Here is an 18,518-nt window from a genome sequence, read left to right as displayed (position 1 = left end):
CTTCTTGTTTGCATACAGGAATGCAACACATATGGTTACAAACCAAACTCCCGCCATGATGTTCTTCAATAGAAGCCTAAGATGCCGGCTGGATTTGATCAAGCCCAACATCAGAAGGGACGTGGAGAACCAGCAATTTCAAGGCATGAATGAAAGGCCAACTAGAACCTTCCAGATAGGTCAACAGGTTTTGGCCCGGGACTACCGTACCGAGAAATGGCAGCCTGGAACTATCTGCACACGACTAGGACCGCTGATGTATACCATGGACATCGGAGAAAGCATAATAAGGCGCCATGCTGACCAAATCATAGTCATCCGAAAAGGGACAACCTACACCACAACTCTATACGCCTAACGATGAAGTAGAGATACCCATATCTACCTCCGATCCGGTGATACTGGAACCTGATGAACCCGACACTGGCATTCAAGCCGAATCAGCCTTGCCAAAGGAACCTACTACACCACCAGAAACTGCTACACCACCGAGGCGGTATCCGGACCAAGTCAGGAAGCCTCCAGAGAGACTGACTTATAATTAATTAACTGCAGCAATGTGTAGATTATTTTTCTTGTAACATGTAATTAATAATTACTTAAAATATTATGTACTGGTTGGCTAAAAGGGGAGGAATTGTAGTGTATGTGCCTTTAAGAGCCCCATGTGTACTGTAATGCCAGTAATGGCCACTCGGGCTATATAAGCCTGTATATTGTGTTGTATCAGTTAGTTCCCCTCCAGACTTTGTTTAGTAAACACCGATGAAACCAACTCCTGTCTTCAGTGTCTCTATCAACACACAGACACAACAGTTTTGTTAGGTTTTTTTTCTTCCCCAAGGTTTTTTTTCTTCCCCTAGCATTTTTTTTAAACAGTCAGGCTGTGGAAAGAGTCTCTATAGCTTAGCAACAGCTTCAGAGACACTTCCAAGGCAAGGCCCGAGTGTTTACAAGCTGTTGCTAAGCCACAGTGTTTGTTGTCAGATACGGAGATGAAAACCTTCTGAAATCCGAAAAATTCCGAAAATTGAAACACAGCTGGTCCCAAGGTTTTCGGATAAAGGATAGTCTACCTGTATATATATTTTTTAAACTTCTGATCACGTAAATTTTGTAATTTTCTGTTTTTGAGGACACCACTTTAGTGTACTACCACTGTCAAAATGGCAGCAGGTACACAGAATTACTACCCATAGTAGGTTTTATTGTACAATGCAAGTCATGCACGGAAACCTAAACAGCTTTACTGGAAGTTGCAGCCATCAAATGAGAGCACAGAACAAATATTCAAGAATCTGGAGTCTGTCAGGAAAAACCCAGTGTTGATCTGACAGTCTGCACTATTACAGGATGCTAGGCAACTTTGATGCAGGAATGTGGGAAAGCCAATCTTCACAGGAGTCAGCAGTACAAATGCCTTGATGTGTCTGGTTTATTTTTGTGTGGTGGGGCTAGGCCATTAGAGGATCTGAAAATATCCCAACTGTTCCGGAGCTGAACTGCTTCTGAAGTATAAGGAAGGATCTACTAAGGCAAGTCTGAATTGGATTTTAGATTCAAATAAGTCACAAGTCAATTCACCCATAATTCAGATCTACAGAATAGGTATTTATTTCAAAGGAATATTTGAAATAGCCACTGTATTATTTTTGATGCGCAATTACTTTTTGGGGCCATAGTCAATGAAATCATTTGAATTATATAGTTATAAATGGGGGTGGGGCGACTAAATCTGAAATAATAGATCAAAGTGCAGGAATTTAAAAAGACCAAAATAGTTTTGTAAAGTTCAGAAAGCTGAAATGGCTGCTTTGTGTAGCACTACTTGCTGAAGTACAAGGCAGTTTAAAAATTGCTCTTGCCTTATAACAGCAAGTCCTGTACAAAGCATTTCTACTCAAAACGTAACTGTATTTCTACATTAGGTATTGCTCCGCTGGGATGAACCAAGTTTTTCCAATTTCCACTACATTCAATATAGCACAATCATTACACAAAGCAGGGCTATGCATTATGTAAGCAGAAGCATCAGAAAGCATGACTTGTTTGTAACTGACAAAACTCATCAGTTTGAATAGAAATTGGCAACATATAATAATGGAAGCTAAAAACATAAGACATGATAAGATGATGATTGTCAAAAGCTGTTTTTTTGTAAAAAGCTTGCACACTACTTTGATGCAAGAATGATGTTATATGTACACGTTGAATTTGGAAAGCGATCTGTTTCGCCATTACAGGATCACGTATGCTGCAAAATGTATTGGACTCAGTTAGTGCACTAGCTCCAGTTTCGATTCATCATCAATTACATGATCACAAGGAATGAAAAAGAAAACGTATGTTGAAAATATAAGCATACAAGTGCTACCTTGGGTGGAACAAAACTAAGAAAAGATATAGCACTAGGAAGCCAAAATAATGCAGATTTATTTTGAATATACTGCAGGTTACACTAGGCATCGGTAATGCAACTGAACATGAAATAGAGCAAAAATTCTAAGTGCCAATCACTGTCACAAACAGCCTTTTAACAGCTTTTCTTTTAAATGCAGCAAAGCATAATCAAAGCAAAATATATATATATATATATATATATATATATACACACACACACACAATATATATAAATATATATTATATATATTAGTACACACACACACACACACACACACACACAGAGCATCTACACGAAGCCCAAAATACTGAAAACAACAATGCTGCATTTTCAAAAAACAAAACACTGGAACTCAATTGTGTGGCTGAAGATGAACTCCAAATATAGTGCAGAGATCATTTATACTGCATTGAATGCAAATACGTCAATGTGCCAGTCTAAAGCTTGGAGATGATAAATGCTGAAAACAAAAATCAGCAATGTCATGCATCTTTGAAAGTGCTAATGGTTGTTGCCAAAATAAATGTGACTGATCACTATCGCGCTGATCAGATTTAGTCAACATACTGCTGCTTTGAAATTAGTAACACTAGTTAGAAAATGATACTACTTTAAGTAACACAAAAATGTGCAAGACTAAGCATTGTGCAAAATTCTGCCTCATCACATACTTTTTCTTTTTTTTTTAGCCTGGGCATTTTTTTCAGCCCAGAGTCCAACTACCTCTTTCCAATACTTGGATTTCCATACATTTATGGACATTTAAGTACTTTATATATAATTCAAGCAGCACTTATATGAATACAAGAAGCATTTACAGCCATTTCTACACATTCTACTCTTCTACAATAATAAACATTTTTGAAAAAAAAAAATCTTGTATTGCAGCAATAACCACTGTTCACTCTGTGGCTGAAACCTAAACTGTGTTTGCCTGTTCAGTTAGGCCAAGATAGGCCAAGAACGAGTGTTTGGGGGAAACAGTATCTGGGGGTGCTGTTTGCTGCCGAGACGAATGGAATGTAGCTTCACATTTGTTTTGTGGAAAAAGTGTAGTCAGTGGAATAAGGTGTGTGAGATCACAGTTCCGGTATTTACTAAGGTGTGCAGAAATACCATTCAATCCAAATAAGCCAAGTGCTGATCCTGTTGCTATTCCATTGTTGCCAGTCACTGACAGCGCAACAGTCTGCAAAGCCTGCGATGCTGACATAACTGAAAGTGGTGAAAGGAGGTTTCTGGAATTGCTGCTGTTAAAGACAGAGTTACTTTCTTTCCCAGTCACAGGCTGGGCCTTCTTCTCCTCTTCCAGATATTCACCATTCTGATGTTTCTTCACATGGCGGCTGAAGACAAACGGATGTGTGGTTGTGAAGAAGCATTCATCACAGCACAGAGTCTGTCTTGGAGAGTGCTTCAGCTTTTTGTGCAGGTTCAGATTGTCTTTGCGCTTGCAGCTGTAACTGCACTGGTCGCAATGGAAAGGACGCTCCCCTGTGTGAACACGAACATGCTCTATCAGCTTATTGGCCGTCTTGGAGAGATAGCCACACTGATCGCACTTGTAGTGGTTGCCGAGGCGATGTTCGCGGATGTGCATCTCTAGCTCTAGTTGATTCGCTTTAACCACTTGACAGATACGACACTTGAATTCCATTTTGTAGTGTGTCCTTAAATGGCATTCCATGGCTGAAGGACGGTTTGTGGCATAAATGCAGAATGGGCACCTGATGTATAATTAGAAACAAAGATGAAATTTAAAACTGATATTTGATGTTACTACACATTGTATTATACTAGCAGGTTTGATACTGCAATATGATTATTGTGAAACAATGCATCAAGCTACAGTACTCAAAAGTATGAGATAATACATCCATTGAAACACTATGGAATTGGTTTCAACGTCCATAAATTATTAGATCAGCAGCAAAAGTTCAATGTAAGTTTTAACTAGAGAAGAGAAAAAAAGCATCCTCCAATAAACCATGTTTCAGTAATAAAGTCAGAGACTCTTACTGCTTGGAATGTATCCAGAACAGGACTAGCAGAGGTTGGTAACATCCATTCCCCTAGCTGACAAACATGCAGCGCTATCCCTCAACTTATTGGGACTTCGAGTACTTTTACACTCCTATCGATATGAGACACACATCTATAGAGAGAGCACGATTTCAAGTACTTGCACCTCTCTAATCAAAAGCTCCCAACACAATGGCGAGAACAGTTCAAGACATAATTTTATTTAGGAATTTTCAAAATGGCACATTTCAAATGCGACTTAACCCCTTACCATTTTCACTAATTAGAACGGTCTCTTTTTTTTTCAAAAAAAGGGATTCCCTCACCATTCTCTCCATTTGTAATGCATTGATTGCAAAATAGTTGCTCTTATTTACAAATCCCACCATGTCCTTGCTCTACCCTCTGTAACCTCCTTCAGCCCCACTTCCCAGCTTGCACCCTTCACCTTCTGATTCTGGACTATTACTCGTTTCTCAGCTTCCTTTACTCCTAGTGGTAAAGTGCTCAAGCACCATGACCCAACATTGTGTAATTCCCTTCCTCAACCCACTTGCCTTGCCATATTTTCCCCCACCTTCAAAAGCTTCTCAAAACCTAATTCTATGTCCATACCTTTGGTTACCTCCTCTAACTCCTGCCTGGTGAGATTAGCCCCTCAACGAAGTGCCGTAGGAAATTCTGCTATGTAAGAAGCCCTATACAAGCATAAATTGTTTATAATTCAGAACTGTAATAATTAATTTGGCATACTCTCAAACTGGAATGTGGTTTCTACATTTCATATAGAAAATTTATGTAAATAAAGGATATACAACGAGGCTTAGTGGTTTACCAAAAAAAGTCTTTACAACTCACCAATGCCACAGTAAACCATCAAGTCAAAGTTGTGCATCCGATTTATACCACATCACTTTACAGAAATTGCAACGTCATGGTTCAAAGTATCTGTTCAAATAAATATTTAGAGAAATGAATAAGGAGACCAAGGAATTATTAATTTTGGAGATGGGTAAAAGGAAAGACAGATGCATAAAAATGGCCTGGTCAAGGGTATTCCAGCACAAAAGATAGCTGGTGCAGACAGGTATTGGAGGTGTGTGGCAAAGCTTAAGGCATGGACCCCACAGGGACCAGTGGGAGAGTAAGTGATGGAAACAGCAAAGATTGAGGCAGCAGGCTGGACTAGAAGAGATGGAAACAGACACATCAGGAAATAAGTGTCAGGGAACACAGCCAGAGTGGGGAGATATGGGCCTTTAAGACAATATTATGAATGGAAAAGGAAAGACAAAGGAAAGAGGTTTAAGATTAGAAAAGCTGGAGGTACTTTTGTGTGACTGTTGCAAAATTTAGAGAATGAGAAACTTTATAATATTGCTTGCCAGAAGTTCTCAATGTTAACTCATCAATGACCAGAAGTAAAGTGAGAAACTGACAGTTCATAAGGGCAAGCCAAAAAGGTAGTGGGCAAGATGCGTATCGACTCTGGATACTAAAAGTAGAAAAACATTTCAATCCCGAGTAATATCCTTAATGAGCATAAGAAAGTAATTCATTCATCAGCTCATGGCAGGAATAACCAACTGCTCGAGTGTGGTAGAGAGAAGAGGGGCAGATCCAATTCAGTTAACAGACTGCAGAAACTAACACTACACTTAAACAGAGCTTGCCATCCAGCATACATCAGACCTGCCCCCATTGTTACTAAAAATATTTAATTTAATGCTTTCATTTTTTTCCTTCCTCTTTTTAAAAAAATACAATTTTCTCTTTCTTCCTCCTCCGCTGAAGGTGCTGACTCCATACTGTACCAAATGGCCATTAATCATATGTGAACATTGACAGTGAATGTCGGCGACTGGTAGGCACATCACAGTAGAGTCTGATCCTGCTCTTAAAGTAGTCCACACGTGCCCATTTTCAGCAAGGGTCACTGCATAATGACCAGGAGAGGGAATTCTGGCTAATCTGCCCCTTTAAACCCAGGGGTACGGAGGACAATTGTAGCATCTAGGCTAAGATCGGCTTATTCATTATAGGCTGGGGTAGAACCTGGGACCTCTCTTTTATAGATGACTCAGCCACTCAATGCATTAGTTAGCTGAGCCACCAAAGGAGAACAGTGTTGTTCAGTTTTATAGAAGTTATTTTGCAATGCACATCCTTTTAACCAAAATCAAGTTGCTTCAGGAAATCAATTCTCTAAAGACTTCAACCACTTGTTGTATAGTGTATATAAATCCAGGCTGTAATATTCCATCCGAGGTTGGGGAAGGGAGGAGAAAGAGAGAAGTTAAGACGTTATTTAATATTTTATTTAATTAGTTTTCATTCTTCGCTTTTTACCAATTTTCACTCCTTGTTCCTCCTCCCCTGAAGGTGCTTGCTCCTTACTGGAGTAAGGTTCCGAGGGTGCCCCCTTGTACTGTCCCAAGTGGCCATTCTTGATCCCCCAAGTCACTTACAATTGTACTTTCAAGTTGCCAAATGCCTAGCCTTTGGCCCTCCATTCGCCACAATACTTGTGCAGTTGTTCATCTGCTTAACCATTCGTTCTCCTGCACCTTTGATACCCCTGTCCCTAGGAAAACCTTTATATATCTCCCATTCCAATCATTCCCCCTGGTATGGCTATCTTTGCTCCCTGAAGGCCAAGGGTCACAGACTTGGGCATTTCTGGGGCATAACTGATTTACCCAACCAGCAATAGATCTTGCTGGAGCCTTGCTCTCCTCTGCTAAATCGCTCACTTCAAGATCAACCTGGAGAGCAAAACCCCAGCTTCTCTTTCCACTACAGTTTCTGTAAACCCCTCTCCTCTGCGCCCTCCTTCCTCACCTCCAACAAATACGAGGAGCTCATGGACTTCTTTGTCTGCAAAATTGAGACCGTGCGTTCAGCCATCTCTGCTGCTTTCTCTTCTTCCCCTTGCCCACCAAGCCACACCTCTCCCCGAGGCTTCTCCTGCTCTAGTGCTGAACCCGCATCTTTCTCTAGTTTCTTTCCCATCATTCCCCCTCACCAGCTTATATTGTCGATGAGACCCACCTCCATCTTCTTTGACCCCATTCCCACTAAACTGCTGACCACTCAACTTCCCATCCTGGCCCTCGTGCTAGCTGATACTGTAAATGGTTCTCTCTCAAGTACTGTCACCATCCCTTTCAAAACTGCTGTTATCACCCATCCTTCGCAAAAAAAACAATCTCGTAACTTCCTCCAGTCCTACAACTTTCTCCCCTAAACTCTGCTCCTCTTACTCTGGCTTCTTTTGCATTCCCTCCTGCTTTCGTCCCATTTTTTGGCAGCCATGCCTTCAGCTGTCTAGGCTCATTGCTCTGGAATTCCCCCCTAAATCTCTCCGCCACTCCACCTCCCTCTCCTCCTTTAAGACCCTCCTTAAAACCCACCTGTTTGACCAAGCTTTTGGTCACCCCTCTTAATATCTCCTTTGTTGGCTTGATGTCCATTTCTGTCTGGTTATGCCTCCGGGAAGTGCCTCGAGACGTTTTTCTACGTTAGAGGGACTATATAAACGCAAGTTATTGTTATTGCTGTCATCATTGCTGAACCTTTGCAATGCATTCTCAATAATAGTCTGCAGTAAAATCTGGACTATACGTAGTTACCCATGACACAGCAGTGTATGGTTCAAAGCACTTAGCAATGGAAATAGTTAATTTTTTTAAAATAAAAAAGGGCTTAGTTTCTCAAGAGCAAAGCATCTCTCGATGACAAATGCCACTTAAAGAAAGTTCACCCATATCTCCACTGGGAAGTTCATCGTCCATATAGAAACTCTCCACTTCATACTTCAAACCCTAGTCTAAGTTTAGCCTATTTTAGTTACTGCAGCAATGCGGTTGCTACAATTGCCCTCTGGGGATGGAGAAAGAAATTCACCATGGCTCTTACTTCTCCATTATCAAGTGAATTCTACTGGAATTTGTATGTATATGGGAGCTAGGTAAGGACAGGATTGGACTCAGCTGTGATACCTCCCCACCCCATTGTTAATCCTCCAGTACACCATTGAAGTGGCCATTCCTTGTGTACAAAATTGCAATTATTGTCAATCATCAGTTTCAGCTCCAGTTTAAGGAAACTACTGTTAGTATTGAGACAGATTTGGTGTTAAACTAAACACAACTTTCAACAGTAACAGGAGCAGGTGGTACTGAACAAAACATAAAATGCTGGAAACTCTCAGCAAGTCAGACAAAATCTGTGAAGAAAGGAAAAAGGTTAGGTTAACATTTCAGGTCTATGATCCTTTGTCAGAGCCTAGTTCTGACGAAGGTTATAGACCTGAAACATTAACCTAACCTTTTTCCTTTCACCAAGAATGCTGCCTAACACGCTGAGCATTTCCAACATTTTCTGTTCTATTTCAGATTTCTTGTAGTTTGCTTTTTGTGGTACTGAACAAAACTGGATGAGCTTCTCATTAACATTTTTAAAAAAATACTAGAATAAGTTTCTGAAAGCCAGTATAAATTTAGCTTGCATCAAACCCAAAACTTAAAAAATAATTAGTGCTGATAGTTTCCTAAATGTCAGACCCTGAGAATGGCAGTCTACATCCCAGCTTTCCTTACTTGAGTCCTCCAGTGGATACGTTATGGCATTTTTTGTGCTCCAACAGTTGCTCTGGTGTTTTCAAAAATTTGTGACAGATGTCACACTCATACATCCTGGTGATGAGGTGGATCTGCAGATGTCGTTCATACATCATCTTTGTTTTACACACAAAGTTACAGAAGATGCACTCAAAACCTAAAGGATTAACACAAGCACCATAATTATAAATCTAAAAATTAAAACATTAGGACAGGGTGGATTTTAAAGTATATATATATTATGCTGGGCATATAGCACAATACTGCTATAAATGATACTAGGTTTGATTGACAAGTCCCAATAAAAAACAGCAATTAGGTTAGTTATGAGTTATGATCAGCCTCGGTAAGATGGAGGGTGGGGAAAGTATGAGTACTACTTCCTTCAACAGCAAAAGTTGCATTTATATTGGATTAGTTCTGTGCAAGTGCTGTCGACCCTAGACATGCAGGTCTCATGCAGCAGGCAGCAATCCCAAAATAAACTTGCCAGATTTACCATGGTTGACACCATGCGCCAGGAGCCGGCGTCACTGGCGCAATCTCCCGCAATAGAAAAACACAGAAGCCTGAATTCACCATTCAAGAAATCATGGTGTCACATTTTAGGCTCTTCGCCACCCCGCCGCACGCCCACCCCACCCCCCGCCCCGCCCCCCCGCCTCAAACATCTTTTATCGTATTTATAGTTTAATAGCAGTTTCAGTAAGCAGACCGAGTCTCTTGCAAGCTGAAACCTACACCTGTATACTCCGCTGCATATCTGTCAGTATAATCCAGGTCTAGCAATTAACCCTGAAATGTGGTAAATCGCTTCCTTGAGAATGGGATGCTCACCACTCTCTCCTGTCACCTGTCAAAGTGGAAGTACCACACTGCTGGATCACTGCATATAATCTAAAACTACATGTTTATTTACAGATAAAGTAACGTGCACAAGCAGAAAGATTGGCAAGATAATGAACAGCACTGTAATCAAACTTGCACTACACAGGAACCAGGCTGTTTAAAAAGACAGTGGGGCTGAAACCCTGGGCTACAGTGACTGTAGGTTAAGTGCCAGGATATCTCCATCCGGGATCTCTGGCACTGACCCTGCCAAAATTCACCGGAGCAGGAGGCGATTCCTTAGTTTAAATACCCCAGGAAGGGGCCTGCGACACTAGGGACATGCCTCAAATTCCTGCCTTCCCCAAGAGACGACAGAGGGGTGTGCTGGGTTGGAGCGGCAGGGGTAACGTAACATTACAGCCCTCCATCTGAAACATAATTAATGTTCTCCTATTTTCCCCTTTACTGTCACAAAATCTTGTTTCTTCGGGGCTCCAAGCCTGGTTTCCCAGGTGGGCCCCATTTCTGTCATTGGATTGGTCTATACGCTGTGTCTCACTCAGTGTACCTGTCCACCAATGCTCTGTCAGGCCTGGGACGAGGAAACACCAGGCCTAGGAATCCCCGCCCTCGGTCATGTCACCTCAATGCTACTGACCTCGTTTGGGGAAGGTGGATGCTCCGCCCCTTACAAGGCTCACAGAAACTCCAGGGAAAGGCTGGGGACCCGGGGTATTTCAGTCCCTACCTAATTTGGGACCCTTCCTGCCGGATTCCCGCAGGCGTGCGCAGCAAGGGCCGCAGATTTTCAGCCTCATGTCTATAGTTCTTACAGCTCCTCTCAGTAAATTCTTAGAAACATGTGGTCTATGGTGGCATAAATGGAGGATTATTCTTAGCACTCTAATTGCCCCATTATAGGTGAAGCAAATAGAAAACTAAAGACCACAGTAAAGTGCCTGCATTATAAGGATGTCCTCTGACATTCAGGGAGATTGCTACCTTTATATTATGTGATTTCAGATAATTAAGGTAAATCAAATTTCGGGCTGCTACATCTCTGAAAGGTTTGTGCGAGGACCTCATTGCTCTGTTACAATACATGTAACTAGCTGCATGCAATCCAATCTGGTCATTATATTCAATAGGAAACATCTGCCCTAAATGGGTTTACTTTGTTGTTCCAATATGTATTGGGCTATATGAAATTCTGAGTCATTAGAGTAACCCAATATTGGGGCGAAATCACACTGAAGGAAATGTATGTTTAAGGAAACAGTAAATATGGAGATATCATTAAAAAGAAAAAAGACCTCGAACTTATTTAGCACCTTATCGTATCTCTTAGAATTATCTCAAAGTGCTTTGCATACAATGAATTGCTTTTAAGTGCAGTCACTGTTACGTAGGCATTTGCCGACAGTAATGCTCCACAAACAGCAATGAGATACATCAACAGTTAACGTCTTTTGGTGAGATTGGTTGACATCTCATTTTGCAAGGCGCAAGATGTGTTAAACTATCAGTATGTTTACTTGAAAAAAAATGGTTGTAACATGAAATAATTGTTACATTGCAGGATAGTCTGCTAAGCTTATTTCTGTCAATGAGATCCAAAGTCGGTGGACGAACTGGATTTGCATCATCTATGCACATCTCATCGTAAAAGTTTACCAAGAAATAAACCTCATTGTTTAATCAAAAGTCCTGTTGCTCATCACACCATGCAAGCAATACAATTTATGAACAGGGTATATTAACCCCTTGTGGACAAATTGCAGTTTAATTTTTTAAGCACTGTGCTGCTGGACACCTTGCTGCGTCTTTTGACTTCTGTCTATTATTTAAGTCGTAAATACATATAGCGAAGTAATTTTGGCCTCTACGTGTTGGTCTGATAGCATATTGGTCCAGCTATGGGAATGATAGGAAAACATGGTGGACATCCCACATATTTTCCAGTGCCCAACATACCGTGATTTAGGAGTTAATCATTAAACTTGGGCACTTTATTCCATGCACAGCATATATATGGATGAAGATTTTGGATCATGGGAGATTCGGTCTGTTTATGGAAAATGCTGTCCAGGAATGTGAACACAAGCGTGCTGGGGTAAAGCCCAAAGCCTAATTTTTTTTCCATTGAAGTTCAAACTATTTTTTTGCAGCAATCAAAATTCTAAGTTTTAATACCTTAGCAGACAAAAAAAATAATTGTTTAGGACTAGTGGGTTCCCGACACCCAGAATAACCTGCTTATTTTGACACCTGCAGCAACTGGAAGTTAAACTTCCATGCTGAACAACATGCTGCGTTCACTCGCCATCTTTATCGTCATTGATTTTTGAACTAAAAGGTATCTGTGCATCTTTCTTGCAGACTTATGGTTTTAGGTCTTTTATTTAGAAACTTACTGAAAGACAGCCTCTAATTAAATCCTAGCTACTTCTACACCATTCTGGCTTGTCATACAGGGTGCAAGCTCGCATTTTAATATTCAGTTGCACGGCACGAAGATAGGTCTCAGGTCTATGAACAAGAAGTGCTTCCCCATCGACTTAGCTTCCAGTTTAAGGTGCTAAAGTGGCTCAACATAAGAAGGGAAAAAGAATATAACCATCTGGATACAGTTATCAACAACATAAAAATCTTCGATTGGATTCTTGAGACAATAAACACTCCCTCACCTTTCTCAGTTTTTTCGTCAGAACCTGATGTAGATGACCCACTGAATGCCACTGGAGGGTTGAAGGAAGTGGTTCGCTCTTCGTTGGTGAAGTCAGAGTTGGGGATTTCAGATTCAGTGACAGAATCACAAAGTGCTGAAGATGAAGACAATGAAGAAGACGACAACGAGGACGATGATGATGATGACGAAGAAGAGGAGAACGTTGGAGCTGCCTTGGATTCACTGCTGGGGCTAAGACAAGAGGGTGTTTGGACTTTCTCATCTGTAGAAATGTCAAATACAATGAAGTTAAGACCCAGGAAAGGTTCTGCCATTAGCTGCCAGCATATATTTTTTGACAAGTGTAACCCTAAGCCAAAGTGACAGCTTAGGTAGATAAGGTGGTTAAAAAGGCATATGGGATACTTGCCTTCATTAGCCGAGGCATAGAATATAAGAGCAGGGAGGTTATGGTGGAGCTGTACAAAACGCTAGTTAGGCCACAGCTGGAATACTGTGTGCAGTTCTGGTAGCCACACTATAGGAAGGATGTGATTGCATTGGAGAGGGTGCAGAGGAGATTCACCAGGATGTTACCTGGGCTGGAGTGTTCCAGCTATGAAGAGAGACTGGACAGGTTGGGGTTTTCCTTAGAGCAGAGAAGGCTGAGGGGGGACCTGATTGAGGTGTACAAAATTATGAGGGGCATAGATAGGGTAGATAGAAAGGAACTTTTCCCCTTAGTAGAGGGGTCAATAACCAGGGGGCATAGTTTCAAGGTAAGGGGCAGGAGGTTTAGAGGGGATTTGAGGAAAAACTTTTTCACCCAGAGGGTGGTTGGAATCTGGAACTCACTGGCTGAAAGGGTGGTAGAGGCAGGAACCCGCGCAACATTCAAGAAGCATTTAGATGAGCACTTGAAATGCCATAGCATACAAGGCTACGGACCAAGTGCTAGAAAATGGGATTAGAATAGACAGGGCTTGATGGCCGGTGTGGACATGATGGACCGAAGGGCCTCTTTCTGTGCTGTATAACTATGACTCTATGGGGGAAAAATTGGGTGAGTAGCGCCACCTGTTAGCGCCTAAAGAGGCAGTCAGTGGCTGTAGCGCCACTGGCTGCGCCTCCCGCGATATTCAGCAGGGGCGCCAATGGTGGCGTTAGCCATTTGCGCTGCGCCGCCACCGATGACGTCATCGGTGTGCGCAGCGCCCCATTCGCGCCACGAACGCGATATTTGGTAGCGAACGCCGCTTTAGCACCGTTTGCTACCCGCGCCCGGTTCACGGGGCCTTACTGCGCCGGCAGAGGCGCAAGTTAAGGTGGAGGTGCAGGGCGGCCGCTTTTTTGGCGGCCGCCTGCTAGCACCTCCGTCCCCGGCCTCCTGGTCCCCCCCCCCCGCGGCATTGCCAGCTGTTTCCCGAGAGCCCGGCACTTCTCCTTGGTGCCGGGCTCTTTTGCCGGCACTTGCGATCGGGGTTCGCGCTGTTGCAGGCCCCTCCCCCTCAACAGTGGGAGGAAGGCCTGCAGTACCGCAGCGTGCCGTGCCGCAGCGTGTGGCGCTGTGGCACGTTGCGCTGCGATATTCAGTTTCAGCGCCCTAAGAGGGACGCGGAGCGCCTCGAGCCTCGCCCAGTCTCCCTCTAGGGGCACTTCAACTGAATTTCTGACGATCGCTACAGCTTCGAACGCTGCGCAAAAACCAGCGCCCAGGCGAACTTGGCGCCTCAACCCAATTTCTAGGCCTATGGCTCTAATTTGACATAAAAACATTGGCCATCTACCATTACTTTGGTAGGAGATTAGGTGAACCCCAAGAGAAATGGCGTAAACTTCTGATAACAGCCATAACATAGTTTCTCTGCGATTCTGCTGGTCTCACACCCAAGTTACATTGGGAGATTGGGAGAATTCCTGCAGAATTTCCCAGCAATTTTCTTTATTAATTCGACGTCGTTAGAAAAAGACAATGAGAACTTGTCTTACATTTGGTTAAAATTGAACTCTAAACTTAAGTAATGATTTTTTGGGATTTACATTCACTTACCAGGCTATGGTGTTAGTGGATTTAAATGCAATTTAATAGATGTGACCACGGGAGGAAAATTTAAAATGCACAGCAAAAGAAGCAGTCACCTGGCACTAAAATTAGCTGCCTTGGTTACCTGTATGTGCTGCATCCACATGTGCTTTCATTTCTGTTTCATCCATGCAGGAAAAGTTACAGGTACTGCAGCACAACGAAAACATCCACTGCTCCTTATCTACATGTAACGACATGTGGCTGACAAACTGCAGGTTCACCTCAGTCTCAAATCCACAAACATGGCAGCTGGATAGAAAATTAGGCAACGTGAAAACTATTGCTTTTCATTTTGTTTCTTACATGCACAATATTTTAAATAAAATAACACTGGTCCAGCATGACCTTAAACTGAGGTGAATTAATATCCTACAAGACAGTAACAAAAATTACCTGTAGTAATATGGACTGTTCTTACGATCACAACTGTTTGAGGTTACAGCAGTAGCTATGTCCTCAGAATCTCCACTCACTAACTTCACTGAATGGATTGTCAAATGCTGGTTTAAGTTCGCTCGACACTTGGCAGCATACGGACACAAGTGACACTTGTACCTTCTTTCTTCTACAAAAATAACAGTTTACAATGGTTAGCTTTTAATCACCCTTACGAGACAACCTTTCAGCTCTTCTACGGGAAGGTAATTTCAAATTTAGAGATAGCTACATTTCCTTTTGTCTCTCATCCAGTTTATAAACATTTTTTTTAAATTTAAAAACTTACAAACACTGCACTGTATTCATAACATCTCCTTACCTGTGTGCAAAGAAAGGTGTCGAGACAGTGTCTGTTGCCGGCCAAAAACTTTCCCACAAACATTACAGGGAAAAAGCTGCTCACAAAATTTCCACGGCGGGGTTATAGTCCCTGACTCGACAGTTAATTTTCCTGCTTCTGCAAATGGACAATAGTTCTTATGTAGTCTTTACTTCACAGGCATAACAGTGTTTTCAACTATGTTTAGAGTGATATCTGTCTTGTCAGAGAGAGTTAGCTTTGTAGAAAAACCATTGCAAAATTTATTCCCTGTTAATTTTAGTATTTTCACCCTCTCCTCTTAACAGCCATATTATACTTTTAGTTAGGAAAGTGAGTGAAGAGACTACGAGTTCTACTAAAACTTGACATCAGTGTTATTCCACAGATTGGAAAGCATGATGTGGCAGAACCAGCACCAGTTCTAGACACAGTGGGGCTTGTCCACCTCAATAAAATTCAAAATGGACAAAACCCTTCATGTATTTTATATGCATATTTTCCTTCCAAGATTATAATATGGTCTGCCTTTCCGTCAGGATTACATTTGTAGCTCCTTACTATAACCATTTTAAAACAGATATATTTAATGCCTTTGTGAAGGAGGGTAGATTTGGATTGTTGACCCAGAATTTATTTATGTACATTCCTACTGGATATAGAACAACTTGCATTTATATAGTGCCTTTAACGTCGTAAAAAACCCCAAGGCGTTTCACAGAAGCACTTTCAAACAAAATTTGACACCGAGTCACATAAGGAGATATTATGAAAGCTGACCAAAAGCTTAGTCAAAGAGGTAGGTTTTAAGGAGCCTCTTAAAGGAAGATAGAGAGGCGGAGAGGTTTAGGGAGGGAATTCCAGAGCTTAGGGCCTAGGAAGCTGAAGACACAGCCGCTAATGGTGGAGTGGTTAAAATCGGGAATGCGCAAGAGGCCAGAATTGGAGGAGCGTAGAGATCTCGGAGGGTTGTAGGGCTGGAGGAGATTATAGAGAAAGGGAGGGGCGAGGCCACGGAGATTTTTTTGAAAAGGATGAGAATTTTAAAATTGAGGCATTACCTGATCGGGAGCCAATGTAGGTCAGCGAGCACAGGGGTGATGGGCGAATGGGACTTAATGCGAGTTAGGATATGGGCAGCAGAGTTTTGGATGAGCTCGAGTTTATGGAGTGTGGAAGATGGGAAGCTGGCCAGGAAAGCGCTGGAATAGTTCAGTCTAGAGGTAACAAAAGTATGGATAAGGGTTTCAGTAGCAGATGAGCTGAGGCAGGGACAGAGTCAGGCGATGTTACGGAGGTGGAAGTAGGCAGTCTTGGTGATGAAGTGGATATGTGGCTGGAAGCTCACCTTGGGTTCAAATATGACACCAATGTTGCGAACAGTCTGGTTCAGCCTCAGACAGTTTCCAGTGAGAGGGATGGAGTCGGTGGCTGGGGAACGGAGTTTGTGGCGGGGACCAAAGCCATTGTCTTCGGTTTTCCCAATATTTAGTTGGAGGAAATTTCTGCTCATCCAGTACTGGATGTTGGACAAGCAGTCTGACAATTTAGAGACAGTGGAGGGGTTGACAAAGGTGGTGGTGAGGTAGTGTACATGTGGAAACTGATGCTGTCTTTTTGGATGATGTAGCAGGTGGAAAAAAATTAAATACCTCGAACATTCTGATGTGATGGAGCAAAAACAGTCATTTCAATATTTGGCATACAACTTGTAAATTTACAAGAGTTTTACGAAGCATTATGATTTTTCCCCTCCTGTCCTGAAGGTGCTGACACTTGCTGGGGTGCAGATCTATGGGTGTCAATTGCAATCTGGGGTCATGCCCAAGTACTGTTAAGTATTGTTTAAACTTTTCTGCATCAATTCAAGATTTTTTAAATGGCTGTTCTTTTAATTTTGAAGTTTAAAAAAAATGTGGCTATATTGGCAATTTGATTAGTAGCTGGTACCTGTATTCTAAATTCTCTGTTGATTAAATTTTTCAAAAAGATCTATTTGGTTAGGAATGGGAATGAATCATAGAGCAGTGCACCCAGAGATAACAAAATATTCCAAAGGAACACGGTGATTCTTGTGTTCATGCAAAAAGAAACTTCATCTGCAGAAAGTAACCAGTCAAGATGGATATCTTGATTACCATGAGGTAGTGTTCAATTAACATGGAGCGGATGACATAACTGAGAACCTATGCAGGATGAGCTTGAGGGATGAACGGCCTTTTTTCATGCATTACCTTCTTATGTTTCATGCTTAAATTATCTCAGCTTTTTACTGGATGTCCAATTTCAATGGATGCCATAGTATCTAACATGATACTGCCGTTAGGTCTTTAAGGCTACCAGCATCTAAACAAGAATTTTTAAAAAAGTCAAGTAGAAAAGACCATTTAGCCCATTGAAGTACATTTTTCTAGTATCCTAACGCTCCAACACAGAATTCTACTGGAAGGATGTCTTCCACCTCGAATGCACTGCCACCATCTTTATAGATGACAGGATGGCACCTTTCTTGTGGATACTGTAGGTGGACTCCCAGGTGCTTAAAAAAGAAAGAGACTAAAAGTCATTTATTTTTGTGGGTAAATTGACTAATCCCATGCTGCAGCAGGAAGCCGCATCTGAAGGGAAATTGGATCAGAGAATGGGTGTTAGTGTTGTAGTTGTTTCTCCTACCCACACTGCCTTCAAACTCAGGATTGGTGAATTTATACTTACAACTGCTCATGCGGTTAATTATTTACACTTTTTGAAAATCATATCCATGTATTGTATGCAAACCATGCAACTTTGAAACGGCATTTTTCCCAAAATAAGATTCTTCACAAAAACTAATTTAAAAATATGCAATCAGACATTTAACAATCCAAAATTAAAGCCACAGCCAGAATACTAAACTATCATATACCTTGCGACGGTGGTCTCCCATGAAGATCAGACAAAGGATCTCTCAAGTTTGAAGTGAATGGTGATTGTCTAAACGCTTCTTCACAAAGAGAACTAGACCAGAAGGAAAGGAAAAATACTCACTGGTTAACTATTTCTGAAGATTCAAACATGGTCAAATTTGCTTATCTAGACACAGAAAAAAAAATTACTCATGAAACAGCAATGAAATCATTAGTAACAAGTTC

At 41.7% G+C, this 18,518-nt stretch overlaps 1 protein-coding gene across 5 annotated transcripts in view; it reads right to left on the bottom strand.

The window, feature by feature from the left end:
• Positions 1-2,415: 2,415 nt before the first annotated feature.
• The window catches only part of znf827 (zinc finger protein 827), a 113,881-nt gene continuing 97,778 nt past the window's right edge, over positions 2,416-18,518 (bottom strand). The window contains exons 8-15 of one of the 5 annotated variants that reach the window (XR_015081682.1): positions 18,293-18,384; positions 15,388-15,525; positions 15,024-15,195; positions 14,713-14,879; positions 12,564-12,827; positions 9,025-9,202; positions 5,282-5,371; positions 4,008-4,128 (exon numbers count right to left, since the gene is read on the bottom strand). Coding sequence is in view for 4 of the 5 variants with exons in the window: in XM_086011191.1 (XP_085867317.1) it covers positions 3,321-4,128; positions 9,025-9,202; positions 12,564-12,827; positions 14,713-14,879; positions 15,024-15,195; positions 15,388-15,525; positions 18,293-18,384 (1,819 nt within the window). In the remaining variant the exon portion in view is untranslated. Of the gene's footprint in view, positions 4,129-5,038; positions 5,122-5,281; positions 5,372-9,020; positions 9,203-12,563; positions 12,828-14,712; positions 14,880-15,023; positions 15,196-15,387; positions 15,526-18,292; positions 18,385-18,518 lie in introns of those variants that run through there. The other 4 variants (XM_086011208.1, XM_086011191.1, XM_086011198.1 and 1 more) reach the window with 4 other exon arrangements.

Source organism: Somniosus microcephalus, chromosome 2 (assembly GCF_052327205.1).
Source record: "Somniosus microcephalus isolate GS21.2 chromosome 2, FLI_Smic_1.0, whole genome shotgun sequence".
Taxonomy (NCBI): domain Eukaryota; kingdom Metazoa; phylum Chordata; class Chondrichthyes; order Squaliformes; family Somniosidae; genus Somniosus; species Somniosus microcephalus.
Note: the sequence above shows the minus strand (reverse complement) of the source record. Positions and strands in the feature narration are given on the sequence as shown.